The 22,883-nt window shown below is 37.8% G+C and overlaps 1 protein-coding gene across 1 annotated transcript in view; it reads left to right on the top strand.

Moving 5' to 3' along the window:
- The first annotated feature begins 420 nt into the window (after positions 1-420).
- Positions 421-22,883, top strand: part of LOC115816388 (basement membrane-specific heparan sulfate proteoglycan core protein-like) — a 44,649-nt gene continuing 22,186 nt past the window's right edge. The window contains exons 1-5 of the mRNA XM_030779345.1: positions 421-568; positions 5,464-5,544; positions 5,782-5,829; positions 15,304-15,366; positions 16,846-17,124. Of these exons, the coding sequence (XP_030635205.1) occupies positions 421-568; positions 5,464-5,544; positions 5,782-5,829; positions 15,304-15,366; positions 16,846-17,124 (619 nt within the window). The remainder of the gene's footprint in view (positions 569-5,463; positions 5,545-5,781; positions 5,830-15,303; positions 15,367-16,845; positions 17,125-22,883) is intronic.

The raw sequence follows: 22,883 nt of genomic DNA, 5'->3' as shown, positions 1-22,883 counted from the left end.
TCTGTCTCACATGCAGTAAAGACTTTGACTTCTTACATTTTTGAATGTTTATGTTGGTAAAGTAAAATGTTATGAGGCAAATTAATTTGAAATATCACTTTGTCATCATTGTTCAACATTTGAGCAGTACCGTTTGATACTGCATGTCTCTTTTCACACTGATTGATGTGTGTTACAGAAAAACAGCAAATGTTTTATGGTGAATATTCAGAGGCAAATGCTTATACTGTGTTTCTGAATGCTAACAAGGAATGTGTTTTATGTATTTTCTGAGACGTATTACTGTTTCATTCTCTCTCATTCACACAGACTTTCCAAATGCTACACTGACAGTAAAACCTGACACCACTGTGTACACTGGAGAGACAGTCACTCTGAAGTGTGAGATAAAGACTGAAAGTGGATGGAGATACAGTCACAATGACTTGTGTTATTGACTCTGAGAAGAAGTGGAGATATAAGTATAGAGGAACCACTCAGAATGTGGTGTATACCTTCAACTATTACACCCCACCAGTAAACACATTCACCTTCAGAGTTACTGTGTCAGATCAGGATCAGTACTGGTGTCAGGGAGAGAGGAATGACAGACCTACATCCTCACAAAGAAGCAAAAAAATTACTCTGACTGTTAAAGGTCAGTAATGTGCATGTGTATGTGTGTGTGTGTGTGTGTGTGTGTGTGTGTGTGTGTGTGTTTGACAGAGAGACCAAGGGCCTGAGATATGAGGTACTCTGAGAAATGTGTTATATCTGTGATAAACTGACACATCTCTGCGGTCATCTCTCTGATTCTTGGAACATTTTTGTATGTGATGTGTGAGATCGAGGTATAGAATAGAATATACATCTGTTTAGCTGTTTTGATGATTATTAATGCTGAATGAATTTGAAAAGCATCTCTTTCTTTTTTCTTTTTCCTTTTGTTTATAGACCAACTCCATAGACTTTAGTTTCATTTCCTGACAAGACTGTAGTAGCTCCAGTCTCAGTGTAAAATGTTTTGAGGCTAAACAAATATCACACATTTCGTAATCTTGATCCATTTGAAATGACTGAGTAATTTAATCTGAGCAGACTGTTTACTGATAACTGTTAAAAAAGTTGAGGTAATTGTAAAACTAACCATATTTCGTTAAGTTCATCTTCGTGAAATTCAGAGTGTTGTCAGCAGTAGGTGATTTGTAAGGGGGGTGAGGGGGATGCCATCTGCCTTGTTATCAAAATGACCAAAATGCACCCCCCTTGTTAACCTGCCATCCCCCTATATACTCTATAGAGTAGTGGTAGTGACCATTCGGTCATCCCCCCTCTTAGAAAATAACAAATCACGTACTGGTTGTCAGGGATTGAAATAAACTGACTGAATAATAATTTATTGTGTCCCTGCATTCATCTTGTTTATTCAGATACAGTAACTAAGAAACATATTATATGTAACGTTACAGAGCGAAATGACTATGTTACACTTGTGAAAATATTTGTAAATGGTAACTGAGTTTTAAATGTTTGGTGTTTAGTCTGTTCTTTCCCTCTCCTCATTTACACAGACTTACCAACAGCTAAACTTACAGTGTATTGAGGAATATTGATGGAGAGTGAATTTTAAATGCATCTATTTCTTTTTCTCTATATACCAACAGCATTACCAACAGCTACACTGACTGTAAAACCACAGTCCCCTGTGTATCCTGGAGAGAAAGTCACAATGACTTGTGTAATTGACTCTGAGAATAACTGGAGATATAAGTGGTATAGAGGAACCACTCAGAATGTGGTGTATACCTCTGACCATTACACTTCACCTGTAAACACATTCACTTTCAATGTTACTGTGTCAGACCAGGATCAGTACTGGTGTCAGGGAGAAAGTAATGACAGGCCCACATCCTCACAGCTAAGCAGTCTAGTTAGTCTGACCGTGAGAGGTGAGTAAAGTGTGTGATACTCTAGGATGTTTGTAATATGTGTGTCTCAACTACTTTCTATTTTTGGTTTGAGATTTTCACTCTTTTAACAATACATACAATACTGTAGCAGACTTTCATGAAATTACAGTTCTGTCTCTCTGTGTCTCAGGTCTGTCTCCTCCAGGCTCTCTCATCATCAGTCCCCACAGAACTCAACACTTCACATCTCATTCTCTCTCACTGAGCTGTGAGATACAGAGTGACTCTACTGGATGGACAGTGAGACGATACACAGATAATGGAGAGGTGTCAAACTGTTCATCAGACTGGGGATCAGTAAGAGGATCTACATGTAGCATCAGCTCCCTCCAGTCATCAGACAGTGGAGTGTACTGGTGTCAGTCTGACTCTGGAGGGAAGAGTAGTGCTCTCAACATAACAGTGACCGGTGAGTCTCAACAATGGCTTTTATCATGGGGAAGAGAATATTATTATTATTATTATTATTATTATTATTATTATTATTATTATTATTATTATTGTTGTTGTTGTTGTTGTTGTTGTTGTTGTTGTTGTTGATCCTATTTTAAACCTATATTAGAGTAAAATGTGTCCTCTTATAATACTGTATGAAAAATAAATTTCCTTCACTGTGATGTAATAACTGATAATAGACAGTGAAATAGACAAAGGCACTATGTTACAAAATTATAATCCTTGTCCAAACACACAAATCATCATAAACTGGAAAGAATCTAAAACTGTGCACAACTACTACAGCAAAGAAGATGTAATTCATTTGATATTAACCAACTATATGACTATTACATCAAAGCTGATATAAATTTTTAAACCTACAATCAGCGTCCACATTTAGAGCTTGAACATATTCTCTCAACAGTATATGTAACTGTGTTCTGTTCTATAGGTGGTGATGTGATCCTGGAGAGTCCTGTCCATCCTGTTACTGAGGGAGATACTTTGACTCTGCGCTGTAGATATCGACATGACTCCTCAGACCTCAGAGCTGATTTCTATAAAGATGGATTAGTCCTCCAGAATCAGACTACAGGAGAGATGACCATCCCTACTGTCTCAAAGTCAGATGAGGGTCTCTATTGGTGTAAACACCCAGAGAGAGGAGAGTCACCACAGAGCTGGATCACTGTCAGAGGCAAGTGAAACATAATTTGAGTGTCTACTGCACTAGTGTGAATATAGTACTCATGTGTTTGTGTGTGTGTGTGTGTGTGTGTGCATGTGTGTGTGTGTGTGAATATACCCAGTGTCAGGTGATGGATTCTCTGCTGCAACAAAAGGAGTGGTGGTGGGACTGGGTGTTGTCTTTGTGATCATCATTCTAATGATCCTGTTTTGCAGGCACAAAAAATCAAAGGGTAAACATGGGCTCTTTATATTCAATTCTACAGTAAAAGCAGTTTTTATCATACACACCATCTATTAGTTTTTATAATATTATGATATGATGATATGATTGTAATGTTAGGATGGTTTTTGTGATACTATGATTTAACGTTATATTAATACATATTAAAACAATAATGGCATTTATTGCATATAGCACTTTTTTTTTTCTTTTCTCCTTCTAGGGTCCTGCTACAACCTCATATGTTTGTAAGTAATTAAGACATTGCCAAACACTTCAAATACCAAGCATGTATATTAAGGTTCTTTATTCATGTCATTGATCTATGTCTCCCTCTAGAGGTCAAAAGCAGAAAATCACTAATCAGACTGAAAACCAGGATCAGAACCAGACAGGAGGAAATTTAAACGCCCTGACAGGGCATATACCATTCAACCAAGGTCTAATCTTTTAATCATTTTGCTTTTATCTGCTTCATCCATTTGTCTGTGATCCAAAATCTTATAGTAAATTTTTTCAGATCCACTCTGAATAACATTAGAGAATACATGATTTATGAGTCTCTGACTTAACTGACTGAGTTTATTTCCATTAGGATGCTACCTGTACTCGAATAACTCTGTGTCTTCTATGAGGTCTTGTTATGAACCTTCATTCCTTTCATCCTGTTCCGTCCCAGGCGGAACAGGGTGTCTAGGGGTATGATTTAGGGGACGTAGCATAAGGGAAACCCACCACCTGTGCTGCTTTTGGGACGCTATAGCAACGAAAAGACACAGACACCAGAGCAATGTCCAAAAAGTGTAGTATATTAAAAATATTTTACAAAACAATAATATTTACAAATATGTACATTAATATTTAACAATAACACACACTCAGGTAAAAGGGGAGAGAGGAGGACAGACGGTGCCAAAGGAATGAACGTAACAAAACCAAAACCACCCTAAAATACCTCCACCTGAAACACATCCACTCACCTACAAAACAAAAAGGTGGCAGAACCAAAGAAAAACCTAACTGGACTAACTACATAACAAAACTTAAACAAGTGGCACCCGCCTCTTACCTAACCCCATTACAAAGTGCAAAACCTAACGCGGGGAATCTCCTGCCTTACCTGCCATACTCCCAAGTTTACCAAAAATAACCAGAGCCAAAACACAGTCCAAAACGAAGTCAGTAAGCGTTAAAAATATACAGTCGAACACAGTAAGGCACGTCTGGTAAATAGCAAAAACACGAAAGCACAGAGTCAAACAGCGAGACCGAAATCTAAACAGAGTGCATCCAGCTAGTTTGAATCTTGGCGCTCCGCTTCTGGTTGGCTTAACCGAAAGGGGCCCTCCCCCTCTTGTTCTTCGATTGGGAGAGAGGAGGCGGGGTGTAACACCATGCCAGATAGAATTGACAACGTTCGACAACACAGCTGGGACCCTGCGTCAGGACAGCGGAGAAAGGAGAGGGAGAAAAAACAAGACGCAGATGATACTAGACACGCACAGATAGAACGCACAGTGCTCCGCACGTAACACATCCAAAGAGAACTGTTTGGATTGTTTTATTTACCAGTGTGCTTTGCCTTGTTTACTGAGGGTCTCAGGTGTCTGTTACAGCTGATTTGTGTCTAATATAAAAAGTCCTGAAAAAACTTCTCTAATCAGTCACAACATTAAACAGCAACAATGACAGACATTTAGTAAGAACTGTGTTGGTTTTTAGATGATGATCGAACTGGACCAAGTGATCTGACTTATTCTCAGATTAAGATAAAAAACATCAAAATCAGAAACAAAGGTACAACCACTCACAACCATTGCAACCCAGTCATTTAAAGGTTAAGTTTCTGTGTGATTTTGCTAAATATAATTGTTTAAATATTACATGAATAGTCAAAACTTGATGTCACATAAGTCCAACTCTCCCCCTTTTAGACAAGACCAACACACCACAGGAGGACACAGTTTACTCACAGCTGAAGTCAAACACAACCACAGGTATAGTAACACCATCATTACACTCCCCATCACACACTCACACCATTTTGACTGGGACTGAACCTGCCAAACAGGTGTCTGTTGTCTGTGAATGTGTTTATAGGGGAAGAGTGAATGAATGATCCACTAAACCTCTCATTTAAACTGTATGTATTTTACTGCACTATAGACTCTGTAGCTGGACCCAGTGATGTGACTTATGCTCAGATTGCGATAACGTCAGGGGAAAACAAGAAGAAGAAGAGAAAAGGTAAGACTAATGTTTTGGTAATAAATCAATACAACTTTAAACTGAACTCTGGGACTCATTTTCCTTATGAAAACTTTAAATAAATTCAGTACTAAGTAACTGTGACTGTGTGTTTATGAGGAACAACATAAAGTAAATTTCTTCGGTGCCGAATTATAGACTGTTGATGTGGAGTCTTACAGAGATATTAGACTGTAATTTATGTGAAACATAAATGTTTTTATTTTTCTATATCAGGTGAGACCAGCACCAGTCCAGGGCCTGTTTACTCAGAGCTGAAAAAGGGTATGTATGAGAAAGGAGTAGTAGTCATATCATATATTCTTTCATTTTTCACCGTTATTAATGTCACTCTTTTGTTACCACAGTGGGCAAAGCTGTTGGTTACAAGAGAGAATTATAATCAGAAAGTATACAATGTACATGTTTTTTTTTTTTTTGCTTTTTTTTTTATTAATAAGGCTACTGCATTGATTCTGTCTGAAATCAAATAGCTGAAGCTATTGCATTTATTTTTTTTTTAATGAGAATAGCTTGCATAAGTAGAGACAATTTTATTATGATGTGAGACCACATATCCCCACAGGGAATGTCATCAGTTCAGGATTTATGTGTTTATATTCTAAGTGATATTTTGTTTGTCTGTATTTAGAAGAAATGATTTTGTGATGTGTGCTGTTGTAAGAGTCCTAATCTTTTACTCACACAACAGGACAGAACAGAATGTAGACAATGAAATAAAAGGAAATCACATCAGCAAACCAACACAGCCAACAGTGTTCTATTTTCATGTATAAATGAACATAAGAACAATAACAACAATCATCATCATCATCATCATCATCATCATCATCATCACCATCATCATCATCATCATAATCATCATCATCATCAGTAACAACTAGCTTTAATGATGTAGCTTTACATCTAGCTTTACACATATATGTATAATTTGCCTTCCACCAAAACACCCTGAAATTAAGCATGGATTTAAAAAAAACAAAAAAGTGTTGTAATATTCATCTGTTCTTCCTCTCTTCTTTAACCTCTACTGTAAGTAGATTTACTTTTTAATCCACTGTGTTACAATGAAAAAAGTAAAGTTTTCCAGAGTTTTTGTGATTATTTACACTTCACTTTTAATGTTATGTTTTCACGGTATCTTGAATCTTAAAATATAATTTTAGTGATATGTTTCTCCTCTCTGGCCCAAAACAGCCAATAAAATATGTACATAACCACATCTAACCAAATTAAATTACTATATGAAAACATCATTGTGACATAGCTAAAACACTCATGTGTTGTATAAGTCTCATGGTCACTGAATCCTTTTTTATTAACAGTTTTATGCCTTTGACATCCTCCTCATAATGCTTCAACATTTGCAAACTTTCTATGTTTTTTTAAATAAATTTCTCTCAGAATTTTCAGTGGTTTCATGTGTGTTCTTCTGATCCTCTACATTTATGGTCCAACACAACCTTACACTACACTACATTCTTGGATGTTTCACATGAACAAGTCAGATTACGGAGCTACAGGGGTGGTGGTCAGTCTGGGTGATGTGATCATCATTCTAACAGTTGTGTTTTAGTGGTCCAGACCATCAGGTGGTAAAATATTGGCTCAATACATTTGATACTGAGTCTTTGCTTGCGACCGTACTAACGAAAATAATATAACAACATCATTAATTTCATATAAATTAATATTTATTGTGATAGAATGACACATACTCTTAAAATAAAATATATTATTATCCATCATTACAGGATTCTGCTGTAACAAAATATTCTTGCAATGATTCTGTGATTTTCAGTTTTCATAAATTATCAGTCTTCTACATTAAGCTGCTGTATTTCTGTCAGTGATCTCTGTCACCCTCTAGAGCCAGACGACAGAAAAGCAACCGTACAGATTTCAGTCAGGGATTAAAATCAGACAGGAGGAGGAGTGGAGACCCAGTCAAGAGACCCAGTGTGTGTGTATTTATTTATTTATTTATTTATTTATTTACGTGTTCAACCTCTTTATTCCTCAGTTATATTTTGGAGAGAAACATTGGTATATTTTATTCTGCATCTCTGTAAATCTTGTAATCACAAATTGCATGAACATAAGCAATATCTTTGTTTTATGTCATGTGTATCAGATGTTACAGAGGATGAACAACGTGATGTGATTTATTGTCAGATTGCGATAAAAACATGAAAAACCAAGAACAAAGGCAAATCAACCTCACCTTGTAACCACAGCAACATCACTCTATACTTATTCCATTCATGTAATATGAGTTATCAAGAATTTCACAATACATGCAATCATATCTTGTTAAGTCAAACTCTTAACCTTTGCAGATAAGACCAACACACCACATGAGGACACAGTTCACTCACTGCTGAAGTCAAACACAACAACAGATATAGTAACACCATCATTACACTCCCCATCACACACTCACACCATTTTAACTGGCACTGAACATGTTTGAGTTTTAAGGGCTTCAGAATGAGATAGAGTATGACAGTCTGGAAGAAATGTAATTTAAAATGTTTGTAGTTTATTTGTTTAATATGAAGTTTGTCTTTGGTTTAGACAGAGAACACCATATACACTACACACAACATATGACAGCTAAAAACAAGATGGATAAAATCATTAAGACTATGTGTATTTCACTGCACTACAGATCCTGTAACTGGAATAAGTGATGTGACATATATCGCCATTGAGATAAAACAGAACAAAATCCAGAGGAAGAGTAAAGATGAGACGAATATTTTTGAGGCAAATGAAATCAGTTTTGAGTCAAATTCAGGGGCTTTTTAATGTCATGAAAAAGGGAAAAAAATATTAAATTCTAATTACACCAATTTCAGTGACTATCACTGTTAGTCTTATAATATGCAACGTAGAATAAATTATTTTAACTCTGAACTGTACCAGATAGGGATAGTTCAGCTGTGTAGAGATATTAAATTGTAATTCATGTAAATATTTTTTTTTTCTTTATTTGGCAAGACCAGCACCACTGAGAACAATGACTACTTCCAGCAGAAACATAATAACAGCAACAACAACAATCATGCAAAGTTTAAATTCTTGAACTATTTGTTAGTGTTTTCATACACAGTGTTAGTGTTTTATATGCCCAATCAGTTAGATGGTGTTTTCATTCAGAACTCAAAAACAAGTGCCTCCGTGTCAAGCCAATAATACACACAATGATAAAAACACCAGTCTCTCACCTTTCACTGAGGCCAGTTAAGGACATACAGGTACAGTCAAACATAACTCATCTGCTATCTCATAATGTCTGTGTGGTGTATCTAGTGTATCATACATCTGATAGCAGGAATCTCATCTACAGCTTGATTAGGAGACTGAGTGGATGTGAGGCCCAGCTGAACTTCAGTCTAAATCCAGCAGAGGGAGCCATTGCACAAAAACGTCGACATCTCCAGTAATGTCAGTAGGACAGAGAGAATGTCTCTTACAAGTGGGAGATGGTGAAAAATGATGGAAAGTTCAATAATCCTATTCAATATTACTTGTCTCTCACATTGTGGTGGCTGTTGTTTCACCATGTCATAATTCACCCTCATCTACACTGACAGTGATGTATAACAGGGAAACTCTGGGAAGCCTGTATTTGTGCACTAGAGGGAGCATATCTTGGTACCACTTTATAATAAGACTACCCTCATAAAGGATTCATAAATGGTTTACAATTAGGTTGGAAATTAAGTTGTAAACGCTTTATAAATCACTGGAAAGCCATTATAAACAAGTTATAACTCAGTTTTCACACATCAATGCAGGCTCATTATTTGGCAAGATAAAGTTACTGCTGCACTCTTCATCTATCTATTCTGTTAAATCTCAGATCTTGCTAGTTGCTTAGCTTACCTTATGTTGTCTTTTTATCAGTGAGCATGTTAAACTGTCAGCTTTATCATCATTTTTATGGCCATTTATTAATTAGTTACTAACATTTACAACAGCAAAAAGGGAGCCTTATTGTAAAGTGTAAAACACATCGCCATTTAATAAAGGGTGGCTGAATTTTCGCTAGAAAGAAGACAGTGCCTTTTATTTTGTAACAGTACACACCACGAACATCATGTTAACATGGCAGGAGGGAACTACATCATTCACACAGACAATTACATTTACGGAACACAGATAACATTAAACTATCAGATGAATTAACAACACAACACAAAGACTACGTGATGAACAAGTCACATACACTTCTAATAGCCACAACAGGAAACATACACTGAACAATAGTGAACTGGGGTTAAACAACTGTCCATCGCCCCAAGGCATGCTGGGAAGCTCCACCCATCTACCCCCAACACCCATCACAACATACCACTTTAATATGATAGCATATGTCATATCAACCCCCGTGATAATGATGAGGACAGATGCTGATAACATGCTGAACATGTCAAGGTAAACAATATTATCAAAGCTCTAGTGTATGAAGTTGGTAATATGATATGTAAATTTGATATGCAATAATTTGATATGCCAAATGAAACATGGTGGTTAAATGCTAATAACTTCTTAACAAATACCTGATGGGGTTGACAGGTATAAATGCTGGCTGACGGAGAAGACAAAATAAGCTAAGTAACCAATGAGATTAGAGGCTTAACAGCACACATAAACGTGGGATCACTATTTGGCAAGCAACAGGTCACAACAAGTCCCAACCACGGCATTCAGGAGTCTGATACGTTGATGAATCTAGGCAGTATGGATCCAACTGCAGAAACTTTTGTTCTTCATAGACCGAGGGCAATCAAAAAATACAAAACCGAGAAGTCGGTCTGAAACGTAAACAGGTGGAGAAAGGTAGAGAGCAAAAATAACAAACAGGAGAACATGAGGAAAACTGTAACGACCTCGCCTCCTCCCTCGCCAGTCTCAGCCATTCCGCGATCAGCGTCGCCGGTCTACTAATCACCGGCCTGATCTCTCATCCCGCACACCTGCCTTCACTTAGTTTTCCCATCACACCTCTCCCTATTTAAACCCCTCCGTCGGATCAGTCAGTGAGAAGTCTACACTTCCCTGTGTCCTCTGAGCCGTCCGTCTGTTTGGTGCATGTTTTATATTCGTGCTGACTTTGAACCTGAACTCTCCTTTTTGGGTTTGTAAAGCTCTTTTTGTTTATCTATTTGATTAAAATCCTATTTTGCCCGCACTTGCGTCCCCTGCTTTGGTCTTGCCTGACAAAAACTCACGACACCGACAGGGAACACACACACAAAAAAAAAAAAAAAAAAAAAAAAAAAAAAAAAAAAAACAGAACGAGGAATAGCATGGTACATACTCAGCATGAGTAATAACAATATCTTACAAAGAACTGAGAAAACAGGCGTGGTATAGAAACAGAACAGGTGAAACTCATATTCAGGTGATTGGGCGTGCTGAGTTTGAGAACTGGAAAGTGTGGAGTGGATTATGGAACTGGAGTAAAGGACAGATACATGAGAACAGACAGGGGTGAGACATTGTGTTTTAGTTTCTGTTTTATTTCAGTCATTTGCTTTTAGATCGTTGAGAGGGTTTGAGGAAGTGGCAGCTGTTCTGAAGAGAGAGTTTCTACAGGGCCAGAAAAAAATATTATATTTTGGTACTTTGTGGTGGTCAGTGGAACTGATTTTATAAATATTCATTTTTACTCTCACTTCTGAATTTGTATTTCAGAAACCTCAGTTAGAGAACTGTCACCATAAAATAATCATTCTGTCTCACTGTCACCCTCTAATTACTAATGATTAATATTTGATGGTTAGTCTGTATCAAAACTCAAACTCTATATCAGACACATTATACATGTCTGCTCTAAATGATGCTTCTGTGACAAAACAGCTTGTCAACTTTCAACTCAGTAGACTTATTATTCAACAAGACACATAAGACACATACATGAGCAGAAAAAATCAGATCTCTCTCTCTCTCTCTCTCTCTCTCTCTCTCTCTATCTCTCTCTCTTTTTTTCTCTCATTGTCACTCCTTCTTTGAACAGGAAGAGGAAGAGCTCTCAAATACAGGAAGAGAGTATAACACACAGTTCACATCAAACAGTCTCTCACTCACAGCATGGAGCTCAGTCCTCTACATGTGCTGCTCTGTAAGTCCTGGCTTTTTCACTTTTTTCTCTTTCTTCCTACCAGCTAAATGACAGAAATTAGAAGGGGCAATTCTTGTTCATGGTTAGATTTGATATGACTTAACACGCTATTAATGATTTTCAAAATGTACAGCTTTTTTTTTTTTTTTCTATGTAGAAGTATAAGTCAGTTTCAAGTCCTGGCTTCTTCAGTTTTATTTCTCTGTTTTCTTCCCAATTAAATTACTCTTTAAGAGAGAAATAGCTACTTTGTTTGCTGAGAGAACAGCCTCTAGCCTTTCTATGTAACTTCTTATAACACTGGGTTTCCTCTACAACATTAAGTCAATTCCAACTCCAGAGCCATAAACTAAATGTAATATCAGTGATAAGTTGTGTTGCAGTGAAACAGTGTTGTATTGTCTATGTATGAGTGAGAGAATTTGTCAGTGGGAGATTAAGGTCCTCACCTCACACACACATACACACACACACGCACACACACACACACACACACACACACACACACACACACACACACACACACACACACAGCCAACTACCACAATAAAACAAAGTACCGTACACACACTAAGACAGGATCTTTAATATAACCCCACTCATAGAGCATGATGCCTGACAGCAGTGCAGAGAGTGTTTGTGGTTTGACTTCTGTTCTAGTTCTTCACACATGTGGGTTTAGAGCAGTGAGTGAAGGAGGATCTTCTTAATGACCATATACACTCCTCACCTACATTTTCACACTCAGACCCATGACGCCAGGTTCATGTCTGATATACTGAATAGTTTAAAACCATTAGTCCTCTGCAAGATACAATTATAATTCTCAGACAAAAAAAAAAAAAAAAATTCACACCACTACAACACTTGATCTGTAAATTCATTTCTGCTTCATTAAGTGAACATTTTATTTAAATCAGCATAGACTTTCAGAGGAAAAACATGTCTGTTGTGGTCTAAGTTTCTCTGTATGTCTTTTTGTGGTGAGTTCTCTCCTAAATGCTAAAGGAATAAAGAATACTAACTTTGTTACCATATACACTCCTCCTACATTTTCACACTGACACAGACCAGTGATGTCAGGTTCATACATGATGTGATCAGCAGTTTAAAACCAGCCTGCTGCAAGCCTCACTTACAACTCTCAGAGGATAGGAAGTTTCCCTGTATGTCTTTTTGTGGTGAGTTCTCTCCAAAATCCCAAAGGAAAAGATAACTAATGGGAAAGATAGCACACAGTGTGCCTGAAAGGGTCTGTCATTAGTACAATATGAAGTTCAGTCCACTACATCTGCTGCTGTATGAATAATATCTTTCTCATTTTCTTACTGTCTCAGTCACATCATGACCTAGATGTTAATGACAGACATTCATCCACTGCTGAAGACACCGTTCAGTTCTATATTGCCATCTGTCACTTCTATTTTACAGCTGTGTATTTTAGCTGTGGTATTGCATACTGTGTGTGTGTGTGTGTGTGTGTGTGTGTGTGTGTGTGAGAGAGAGAAAGAGAGAGAGAGAGAGAGAGAGAGAGAGAGAGAGCGAGAGAGAGAGAGAGAGAGAGAGAGAGAGAGAGAGAGAGAGCATTGAGTAGCATTGGTCATCATTGACAAAGTGAGGGCTATTTCAGTAAACAGTATCAGATACAGGCCAGTACTTGTGTGAGCCACCACCTGTATAAATAGTAAAAAGTATCTCACTGATTTATTTATTAACTGAACATGTCCATTGTTGTCTCCACTAAGCTTTCAGAATCGTATCTTATCTGTAAACTGTACAAGTTTAATGACAGTTCCTTCTGCACACTCACCACTCTAAACACACGTCTCATCTAGAACACAGCCCAAACCAGAATCAGACATTGTTTTTATACCATGCAATCTCTGTATGGAGAGAAATGGGGAGATAAAGTACATATTTAAGCTTAGATTCAATGTTAATTATCTGGCTGTTAATGACTTTTGAAGACATACCCTAAGTTTAGTAAATGTCTTAATTTTTTGTAGAAGTATAAATCTGTACAAATTTGATAAACTGTAAATAAAAGATTATAAACCCACTCATATTGCATGACGCCTGACAACAGAGCAGAGATGAGAGTTTGTGGTTTGGCTTCTGTTCTTGTTCAGACATATAGGTTTAGACCAGTGAGTGTAGGAGGAGCTGCTTAGTGACCACATACACTCCTCACCTACATTTTCAGACTCACACAGATGTCAGTTTGATGTGTGATGTGATCGGCAGTTTAAACCAGCCTGCTGCAGGCTTCAATTACAAATGATCTAGATTTTTGTGTTGAAATTCAGAATCAAATCACCAGGGAATGCTACTGTAATAGACCCAGTATGTGTGTGTGTGTATATGTGTGTGTGTGTGTGTGTGTGTGTGTGTGTGTGTGTGTGTGTGTGTGTGTGTGTGTGTGTGTGTGTGTGTGCGCGTGTCTGTGCGTGTCCATGTGTGTGTGTGTGTGTGCATGTGTGTGTATGTGTGCATGCATGTCCATATGTGTGTGTGTGTGTGTGTGTGTGTGTGTGTTTTACGCTGGTGTACATGGAAGTACACCGTGAATTTGACAGTGGGAGTGTTCATGATTTTACTGTTCTCTGAGTCTCTGAACTGTTGTTGTATTTCACTCTTCATTTAGGAGATTCTTACACAAGTGTTGACCTGTGTCTGATACTGTGTTTCTAAAATAACCCTCATTTTATTAGTGATCAGTGCTGCTCTTAACAAACTGCACATGCGTTTTTGAGAAACCGCAGTGGATAAAGACTGCGATAATCATTTTATGATTCTCATTTTAAGTCTGAGAGAAATGTCAGAAACGTGGATTTTGAAAAGTGGGAGAAAAGCGACTGATGGGTTTGTTGGTGTCAGATTCTAAATGAAAAAGTTTTATATGTACAGGATTGTAGATCACAGTGTTAAATACAGAAACTAGCAGAGTGAGGGTTCAGAACAGTGTTATAATTAAAGATGATACTAAATTCAGAATATTATACATTTCTTTATGCATATCTTATTGTCAATAATGGATTCAGAATTTTAAACAGTCTAAATGTGAAAAAATCAGTCATCTCTTCCTGTGTTTCAGTGCTGAGTTCACCCTTCTACTCTGGACAAACTCAAGGTAATAAAAATGTTGTTTAAACCTCCATGTATCCTCCTGAACAATGTTAGATTTTTCACATTATAAAGCATGTGGTTAGACCAAGGTTCAGTAAAGAACTCACACTCTATCATTGTGTAATGACTGTCTAATGGAAGCTGTATGCTGTATGATAAGAGGTGTGTTTATTGGTCCTCTCGTCACATGAATTTTTGTCAGAGTTTTGTGTATTCGTGCAGCTTAAGAATGAGTATCTTATTTTATCTGATTCCTGCAGAAAAACTCAAATCTTCTCTGACTCTCCACCCCAAGTGGACTCAGATATTCAGTGGAGAGACAGTGACACTCAGATGTGAAGTTCCTGGAAGGAATATATCTGACTTTAACTATGTCTGGGATAAACAAGCACATACAAGAACAGAAAACAGATTAAACAGTAATGAATACAGAATCACCCGTGTTCAAACATCCCACAGTGGTAATTATAAATGTGCAGCTGAGAGTGTACATGACCATAAGTACACTCACTGGAGTAACAGAGTGAATCTGAATGTTATAGGTGAGTTCTCATCTCTGATACTCATCAGTATTTTGTCCTTTAATCATTCATTGCTCAGTATGTTAATGTGAACTTATGCTAAAATCTAGTTACATGCATTAACTTTAGTATTCGATGTGTGTGTGTGTGTGTGTGTGTGTGTGTGTGTGTGTGTGTGTGTGTGTGTGTTTAACAGAGAGACCAAGGGCCTCTCTCTACCTGTATCCTGAAAACACACAGATATTCAGTGGAGAGACAGTCACTCTTAGGTGTGACATATATAAGAGAGGAGGTAGTGAGTGGATTTACAGCTGGTATAAGACCAGTGATATTAAGTCACCAGTTCACTCTCATAGGAATAATGAATATACATTCAGTGTTACTGAGTCTGACAGTGGAGTTTACACTTGTAGAGGAAAACAGAAAAGTGGCTCTCAGAACTCAGAGATGAGTGATGCTGTAACACTGACTGTGTTTGGTGAGTCTGTTCATTTTTTACCATAACATACTGATATTTTCTGAAAGTTCAACAATGAAAATATTTCAGTGTTTAATTTCTGACGTTAAACTACCAAAAGACAAAAAATGTAAACTATTCTACACGATGTGTAACATTCAACCATTCATCCATTAACATAAACATTAAAATTAACACGTTTACACTTCCATTTCAATTTACATTTACGTTTACATTAACTGTCATTTTCCTTCTGTTATATTTAATCCTGTAATGTTCTAAACATTCACAAAGATCATCAAAAAGACAATGTGTGTTAATGTCTGTAACAACCATGTGTGACACAGAGATTTCTGAACTGAAGTTATACTCAGCCCTCACATTCAACTTCACAGCTTTACCCAAAACTTCACTAACTGTAAAACCAGAAACCACTGTGTACAGTGGAGAGACAGTCAGTCTGAAGTGTGTGATAGAGTCTGGGAGGAATTGGAGATATAAGTGGTATAAAGGCAGCACTCAGACTGCAGTGTCCAAGTCTAATAGTTCCACTATAACTGGAGACACATTGACCATCAGAGCAGCTGCTGTAACTGACCAGGACCAGTACTGGTGTCAGGGAGAGAGTGATGACAGACCAACATCCTCACAAAGAAGTAATACAGTTACTCTTACTGTTTTAGGTGAGTGATTACAATTAGAGTAACTTAAAGGATAATATGATTTTTTAAGAGTCAAGTGAACTACTTATTATTCTTCTACAGGATCAAAACCAAAGCCTCAACTCATCTCCAGTCTTAAAGGAGCAGTACTGAGAGGAAACACAGTTACTCTGAGCTGTAAACTGGACCAGTCCACAGGATGGCTGTTTTACTGGTACAGACACACACAGGACTCTTCAGCACTGACACACACTGATAAAGACTCCTACACAATCAGTTCTGTTACAGACTCTGATGGAGGACAGTACTGGTGCAGAGCTGGAAGAGGAAACCCAGTCTACTACACACAATACAGTGATGCAGTCTGGGTAAATATTACAGAGAGACCAAAGCCTGTTGTGATACTGCAGCCTGATAAACAGACATTCAGAGGAGAGACTGTCATTCTCAGATGTGAAATACAGGGAGAGAGAGACACTGACTGGGAATACAGCTGGTATAAGAAGAGTTCTTCACTCAGTCCTGTCAGTAAAGGTCAGGAATACACAATCAGTCCTGTTTCTGAGTCCCACAGTGGTGAATACACCTGTAGAGGAAAACGCAGAAGAGACTCACAGAACTCAAAGATGAGTGATGCTGTAACACTGATTGTGTCATCAGGTGAGTGTGTCAGTTTAGAGGTGACACAGAAATAGTTTTTCAAATATGGACAATACTCAAATCAACAATATAAAAATTCAACATGTTGTAAGAAAATCACTAAGCTTGTTGAAACATTTTCATTAGACTATTGGTACACAGTGCTCTGCTTTTAACAGTTGGAAACTGATGTTCAAAAAACACAGTGCTTGTCACATTTTAACGATAGCAAAAATTGAAAAAAACAAAAAAACAAAAACAAAACATTTTCTCTTTTCCAACAGACAATGCCCAGTCAGTGTTGAGTGTCTCTCCAAAGATGTGGTTGACTGAAGGAGACTCAGTGACTCTGAGCTGTGAGGTTAAAGACTCCTCTACAGGCTGGACATTCCTCTGGTACAGAGTCATTCCCTACACAGATGGGTTACCCAGGGTTCATTCTAACTCTGTAGAACTCCTCTCAGACAGCAGCAGAGGAGCTGGAGACTCCTACACTCTCAGCCCTGCTGCTCTTAAACACACAGGGGTTTATGTGTGCAGAGCACAGAGAGGAAACCCAGTCTATTACTCACAGTACAGCACAACACAGCCACTGTGGGTCACTGGTGAGTCAGCACAGCCATATACATGTTAAGAGTCTAGGAATTAAATGGCTGAATCTGTTATTTTCTTCCTGAAAAGAAAACATAAACGCATCAAGGTTTTGTTTTTTGTTTTTTTTTTCATGGTGATATGTTGATATATACCAGTTTTCTGTTGATTGTGACCTCGTCTCTGTACTAACCAGTCTCTCTCTCATTTCCTACCATGTGTTTCTTGCAGCTGCCTGAACTGTTTTCTTTTTCAGATTTGTGATTTCTTTTTTTACTTTAAAAAAAAAAAAAAAACTTGATAATTGCAGGAGACTTTCATGAAATTACAGTTCTGTCTCTCTGTGTCTCAGCTGTGTCTCCTCCAGTCTCTCTGATCATCAGTCCCAACACAACTCAACACTTTACATCTGATTCTCTCTCACTGAGCTGTGAGGTACAGAGTGACTCTACTGGATGGACAGTGAGACGATACACAGATAATGGAGAGGTGTCAGACTGTTCATCAGACTGGGGATCAGTAAGAGGATCTACATGTAGCATCAGCTCCCTCCAGTCATCAGACAGTGGAGTGTACTGGTGTCAGTCTGACTCTGGAGGGAACAGTAATCCTCTCAACATAACAGTGGCATGTATGTCTTTATCAATACCACTCCTTAAAAAAAACAAATATGCTTTCTGGCCTTGTATTACAAAGTAGAGCAATTTAATTATGATCATTGAAAAATCTTGGTCCATTCAGCCTTGAATAATAGATTCAGCTCCCTAACCCAAACCCCAACCCTAACCCTAAATTATTGTGTTCTTCATGTGCTCAAGGCCCCAATGAAAAACAAAACATTCAGATCAATAAACTAGAACTTCCCTGGCTCCACACATACTGTATCTGAATGTTACAGGTGATTAAATTCCTGTGTAACTGTTAAACCAAACCTGATTCAAAACTTACTGTATTCTCAACAGCATGTGTAACTGTTTTCTGTTGTGTAGATGGTGATGTGATCCTGGAGAGTCCTGTCCATCCTGTCACTGAGGGAGATACTTTGACTCTGCACTGTAGATATCGAAAAGACCCCTCAGACCTCAGAGCTGATTTCTATAAAGATGGATTAGTCCTCCAGAATCAGATTACAGGAGAGATAACCATTCCTACTGTCTCAAAGTCAGATGAGGGTCTCTATTGGTGTAAACAGCCAGAGAGAGGAGAGTCACCAAAGAGCTGGATCACTGTCACAGTCACTGTCAGAGGTGGGATTTTTTTTTTTTTTTTTTTTTGTCCGTTAACAACTCCTATGTAAGCAGAGTAATTTTTGTGCTAGTTTTGATGTTAACATTTCAATCATTACTAACATTTGAGGAATCAGGTGACTAGTCTCTTCAGCCAATCAAATCCTTTGATAATCTAGTTCAGACCTGCACTCGTGTGTCTGTACACTGTGAATGACTATAGGGATCTCTGAGCACTGCACCTGTTGGGTGAAAAAGAACTTGTCCGCATGTCATTACTTTCACTTCTTCTGTATGTCTGAGGGCGGCACGGTGGCACAGTGGGTAGCGCTGTTGCTTCAGAGCAAGAAGGTTTCGGGTTTGATTCCTGGCTGGGTGGCCAGGGTCCTTTCTGTGTGGAGTTTTCAGGTTCTCCCTGTGTCTGCATAGCTTTCCTCTGGGTGCTTTGGTTTCCTCTCACAGTCCAAAGACATGCAGGTTAGGTGAATTGGAGACACTAAATTGTCCCTAGGTGACCTGTCCAGGGTGTTTCCCTGCCTTTTGCCCTATGAGCGCTGGGATGGGCTCCAGCACCCCCCATGTCCATAATCAGGCTTAGATAATGACTGTGTGTGTCTTTATTTCCAGACAGTTCACTTTCAGGTGTTTTTTTTTTTTTTTTCCATAACAGATCCAGAATCCTCCCTGTCTCTCCCCAGACTGCTCTGTTCTCTACTGGTACTTTCTCCATATCTGCTGGTGACCGTTGTGATCGGGGTTAAATGCTGGAGGGCTGGAGATGAGGAGTCTGTCACTAAAGAAGGTCACATGTTTAATCTCACACTCTAAATGAATGATCTGTTTCTCTTACAACACACTGATAAAAGATGAATGCTGAAAAAGGAAATAAAAAATAATAAAAAAAAAAGAAATGATCAATTAAAAAAAAAAAAAAAAAGATTAATTTATCTTGTTTTTGTGTCTGTTATGCAGCTCAGTCTGATGAAGACAAGATACAGTATGCAGTCACAGAAGCCTCATAATCTGTCAATTGTGAGATTTAAAATGTAATTTTCTCTATATGACCACAGAGGCAGTATAGATTATATGCAGTCATAGAAACTTCATAGTCTGTCATTTGTGAGATTTAAGAGATTAATAGAGATTTTTCTATCACTGTAGATGTTTGTATCAAAGTAGATGTTTGTATCAAAGTAGATGTTTGTATCATTTAGATCATGTTTTGAAGTCTTAGTTTACAGATTAATCAATTGTACCCTTCATTTAGGATGTAATGATAACTACTGTTTTATTCATTCACTTTTATGTAAATGGCTTCTTGTGTTTTTAAATGTAAAAATAAATGATTCATTTTATTTTCAATGATTTCACTGCATCTACTCCTCTCTCAGAGCAATTTTCAATAATGACACGAGATGCTAATATACGTTTTTGAGACACAATTTCATGAGTTTCTGGTACTACTGCATTTGGACCAGGGTCTGCGTTTATAGTTTCATTCTAAACGTCTGTCTGGAACTTTCCATAACATGCTTTAATATTTGAGGAGAGGGCCCTATGAGTCTCTTCATCCGGTGACCATTTGGTTTGATCTGAAACACGAACATGCAACAGTCTGAATGCTTATAGGTTGTACTATGGTTAACTTCAGTGTCACTTTATCTTCTGTGAATAACAGAAATATACAGGTTTTAATGAGATGTGCACTGCTGCTCTCACATGCTTTCACTGGTATTTGCTACTGACTGTTCTTCATGTCTTTATATCAAATAAATTCCCCATTTCAGATAAAGTGGTTAGCGCCCCCTGCTGTCCAGGCTGAAATACAGTAAAACAGTGTGAGTGTATGTAAATGTGAAAAGACATGGCTCTGAAATGATAAATGAAGTCAGTCTTATCTTAACTCTTACATTTAAGCAAATGGACCACGTATGTGCTTTCAGTGGCCGTTTATATACATGTTTATGCAAACCTGATGAGTGTAGTTGTAAGTTTATTACTTTGAGTTGTAAGTACAATGAATTATAATCTGTATTTGCAGCAAAGTATTTTCAACAAAGTTGTTTAATGTATTGCGATGCATTCACAGACTGTCTCCCTGTTTGGGCCTGTTTCAGACCTTCTTTGCCCTCTAATGGCTAAATGTGTTTCTGCAGGATGCCTGCGACACACATGAAAGGAATGTCTGAATGAGGCAGGTTCCTCCAAAAAGGTAAATGCTATTGACTGAGTTAGTATGGTTTGTTACTTAAAGGCCAATTTTAGGTACAGCATTTCCAGCAGAGATTGCCTTATTTGCTCAACAAGAAAATTCATTTGATTTTCTTCTTTTCTTCCGCTTCTCTAAGAGGCAGATTAATATAAAGTGTATAAACCAAATCTAAAGCATGTCTCCGTGGAAGTCAAACTCTTACACAAAACACCCAGTGCCTGTGCTCAGAGATGAGTTCTTCTGTATCAAGTCCTAACACAGACAATAAATAACAACACTTGTCTCTCACCTTTCCTCTGACCAAAGTTAAAAACATACAAATAATAACCTGGCTGTCATCTCATAAAGTCTATGTGATGTATCTAATGTGTCACACATCTGATGACAGGAACCTCATCTACAGTTGGATTAGGAGACTGAGTGGATGTGAATCCAACAGAGGGGGACATTACACAAAATCACACAATCTCTAATGATGTCAGTAGGGTGTCTGTCCCAGAGAATGTCTCGTGTAAGTGGGAGACAGTGAAAAATTATGTAAAATCCCGAAATCCTATTTAATATTTTTTGTCTTTTACATTATGGTGGCTGTTCTGATCACATGACATGTGTTTCACCATGTTGTAATTCACCCTCATCTACATTGACAGTGATGTATAATAGGGAAACCCTGGGAACTCTGTATTTGTCCACTAGAGGGAGTATATGTTTATAAATGATATAAACTCTTGACTAGTATTACAATGTGTCAGTCTGTACATTTCACTGTAACTGGAGACACATTAACCATTAGAAGACATGTCAGCTTTACTCATGGAGTCACTCTTTAACTAGACAGTAGCTCTTTGTGACCAGTGTAAACATTGTAAATATCATTACAGAGTCAACTTTTCATGACCTATCACCCATTCTGACATTGAAGCCAATCATCATCCTCAATGAGATGTCTATATGTTATATGTTTATGCACATTACTGCATCATGAGGACAGACGGACAGGGCCCTGACCCAATACAAGAGCATTAAGACCCCGTCTAAGGTGGGGTGAACACAAATGTGTGTGACTCCCTCCTTAACCAGTGTAAATGCAAAGCCAACACCAACACCAAGGATCACTAGTCATCTTTTTTTTTTTTTACTAGGATGATTGCTAAAGAAAAGCAAAAGACTTCAGCGGTGGACAAGGCCAAAATAATAAACAAAACACCGCTAACCAAGAGAAGAGGGAACCACCTTAACTAACCAAAATAAAATGAAAAAAGAAAGACACATGAACTTCCCTACCTCCCTAACTGACATAAACAGGAGAAAACATGAGCAAAACAAAACGGCACCCTCTCTCTACCAGTGCTGACTAACAGACAAACAGAACAAGTATTTAATCACACAACCAGAGGCGGACAAAGTACACAACCCCATTACTTGAGTCAAAGTATAGATACTCCGGGACAAATATTACTCCATTACAGGTAAAGGTTTTTCGGTTGAATTTGTACTTGAGTTAAAGAGTACTTGCTTTCAACAAATACTTAAGTATTCAAAAGTACATTTTCTTTTTAACGTCATCACATTGCTGTACTGTTGCCACTATGTATTTACAGAGCCTCCTGACTCTGAAACAACCTACTGAATGCACTGACATGCTTGTAGAACCTGTAGAATAAAAAACTGGTGGAATATGCTACAAAGCCTATAGAAACACAGCTGAATCAAATGCTTCAGCTATAAAAGACCATGTACAGCTTCAGTTA

Source organism: Chanos chanos, chromosome 7, assembly GCF_902362185.1.
Source record: "Chanos chanos chromosome 7, fChaCha1.1, whole genome shotgun sequence".
NCBI lineage: Eukaryota > Metazoa > Chordata > Actinopteri > Gonorynchiformes > Chanidae > Chanos > Chanos chanos.
The sequence above is the reverse complement of the archived record's forward strand: the minus strand, read 5'-3'. Positions and strand labels throughout refer to the sequence as shown.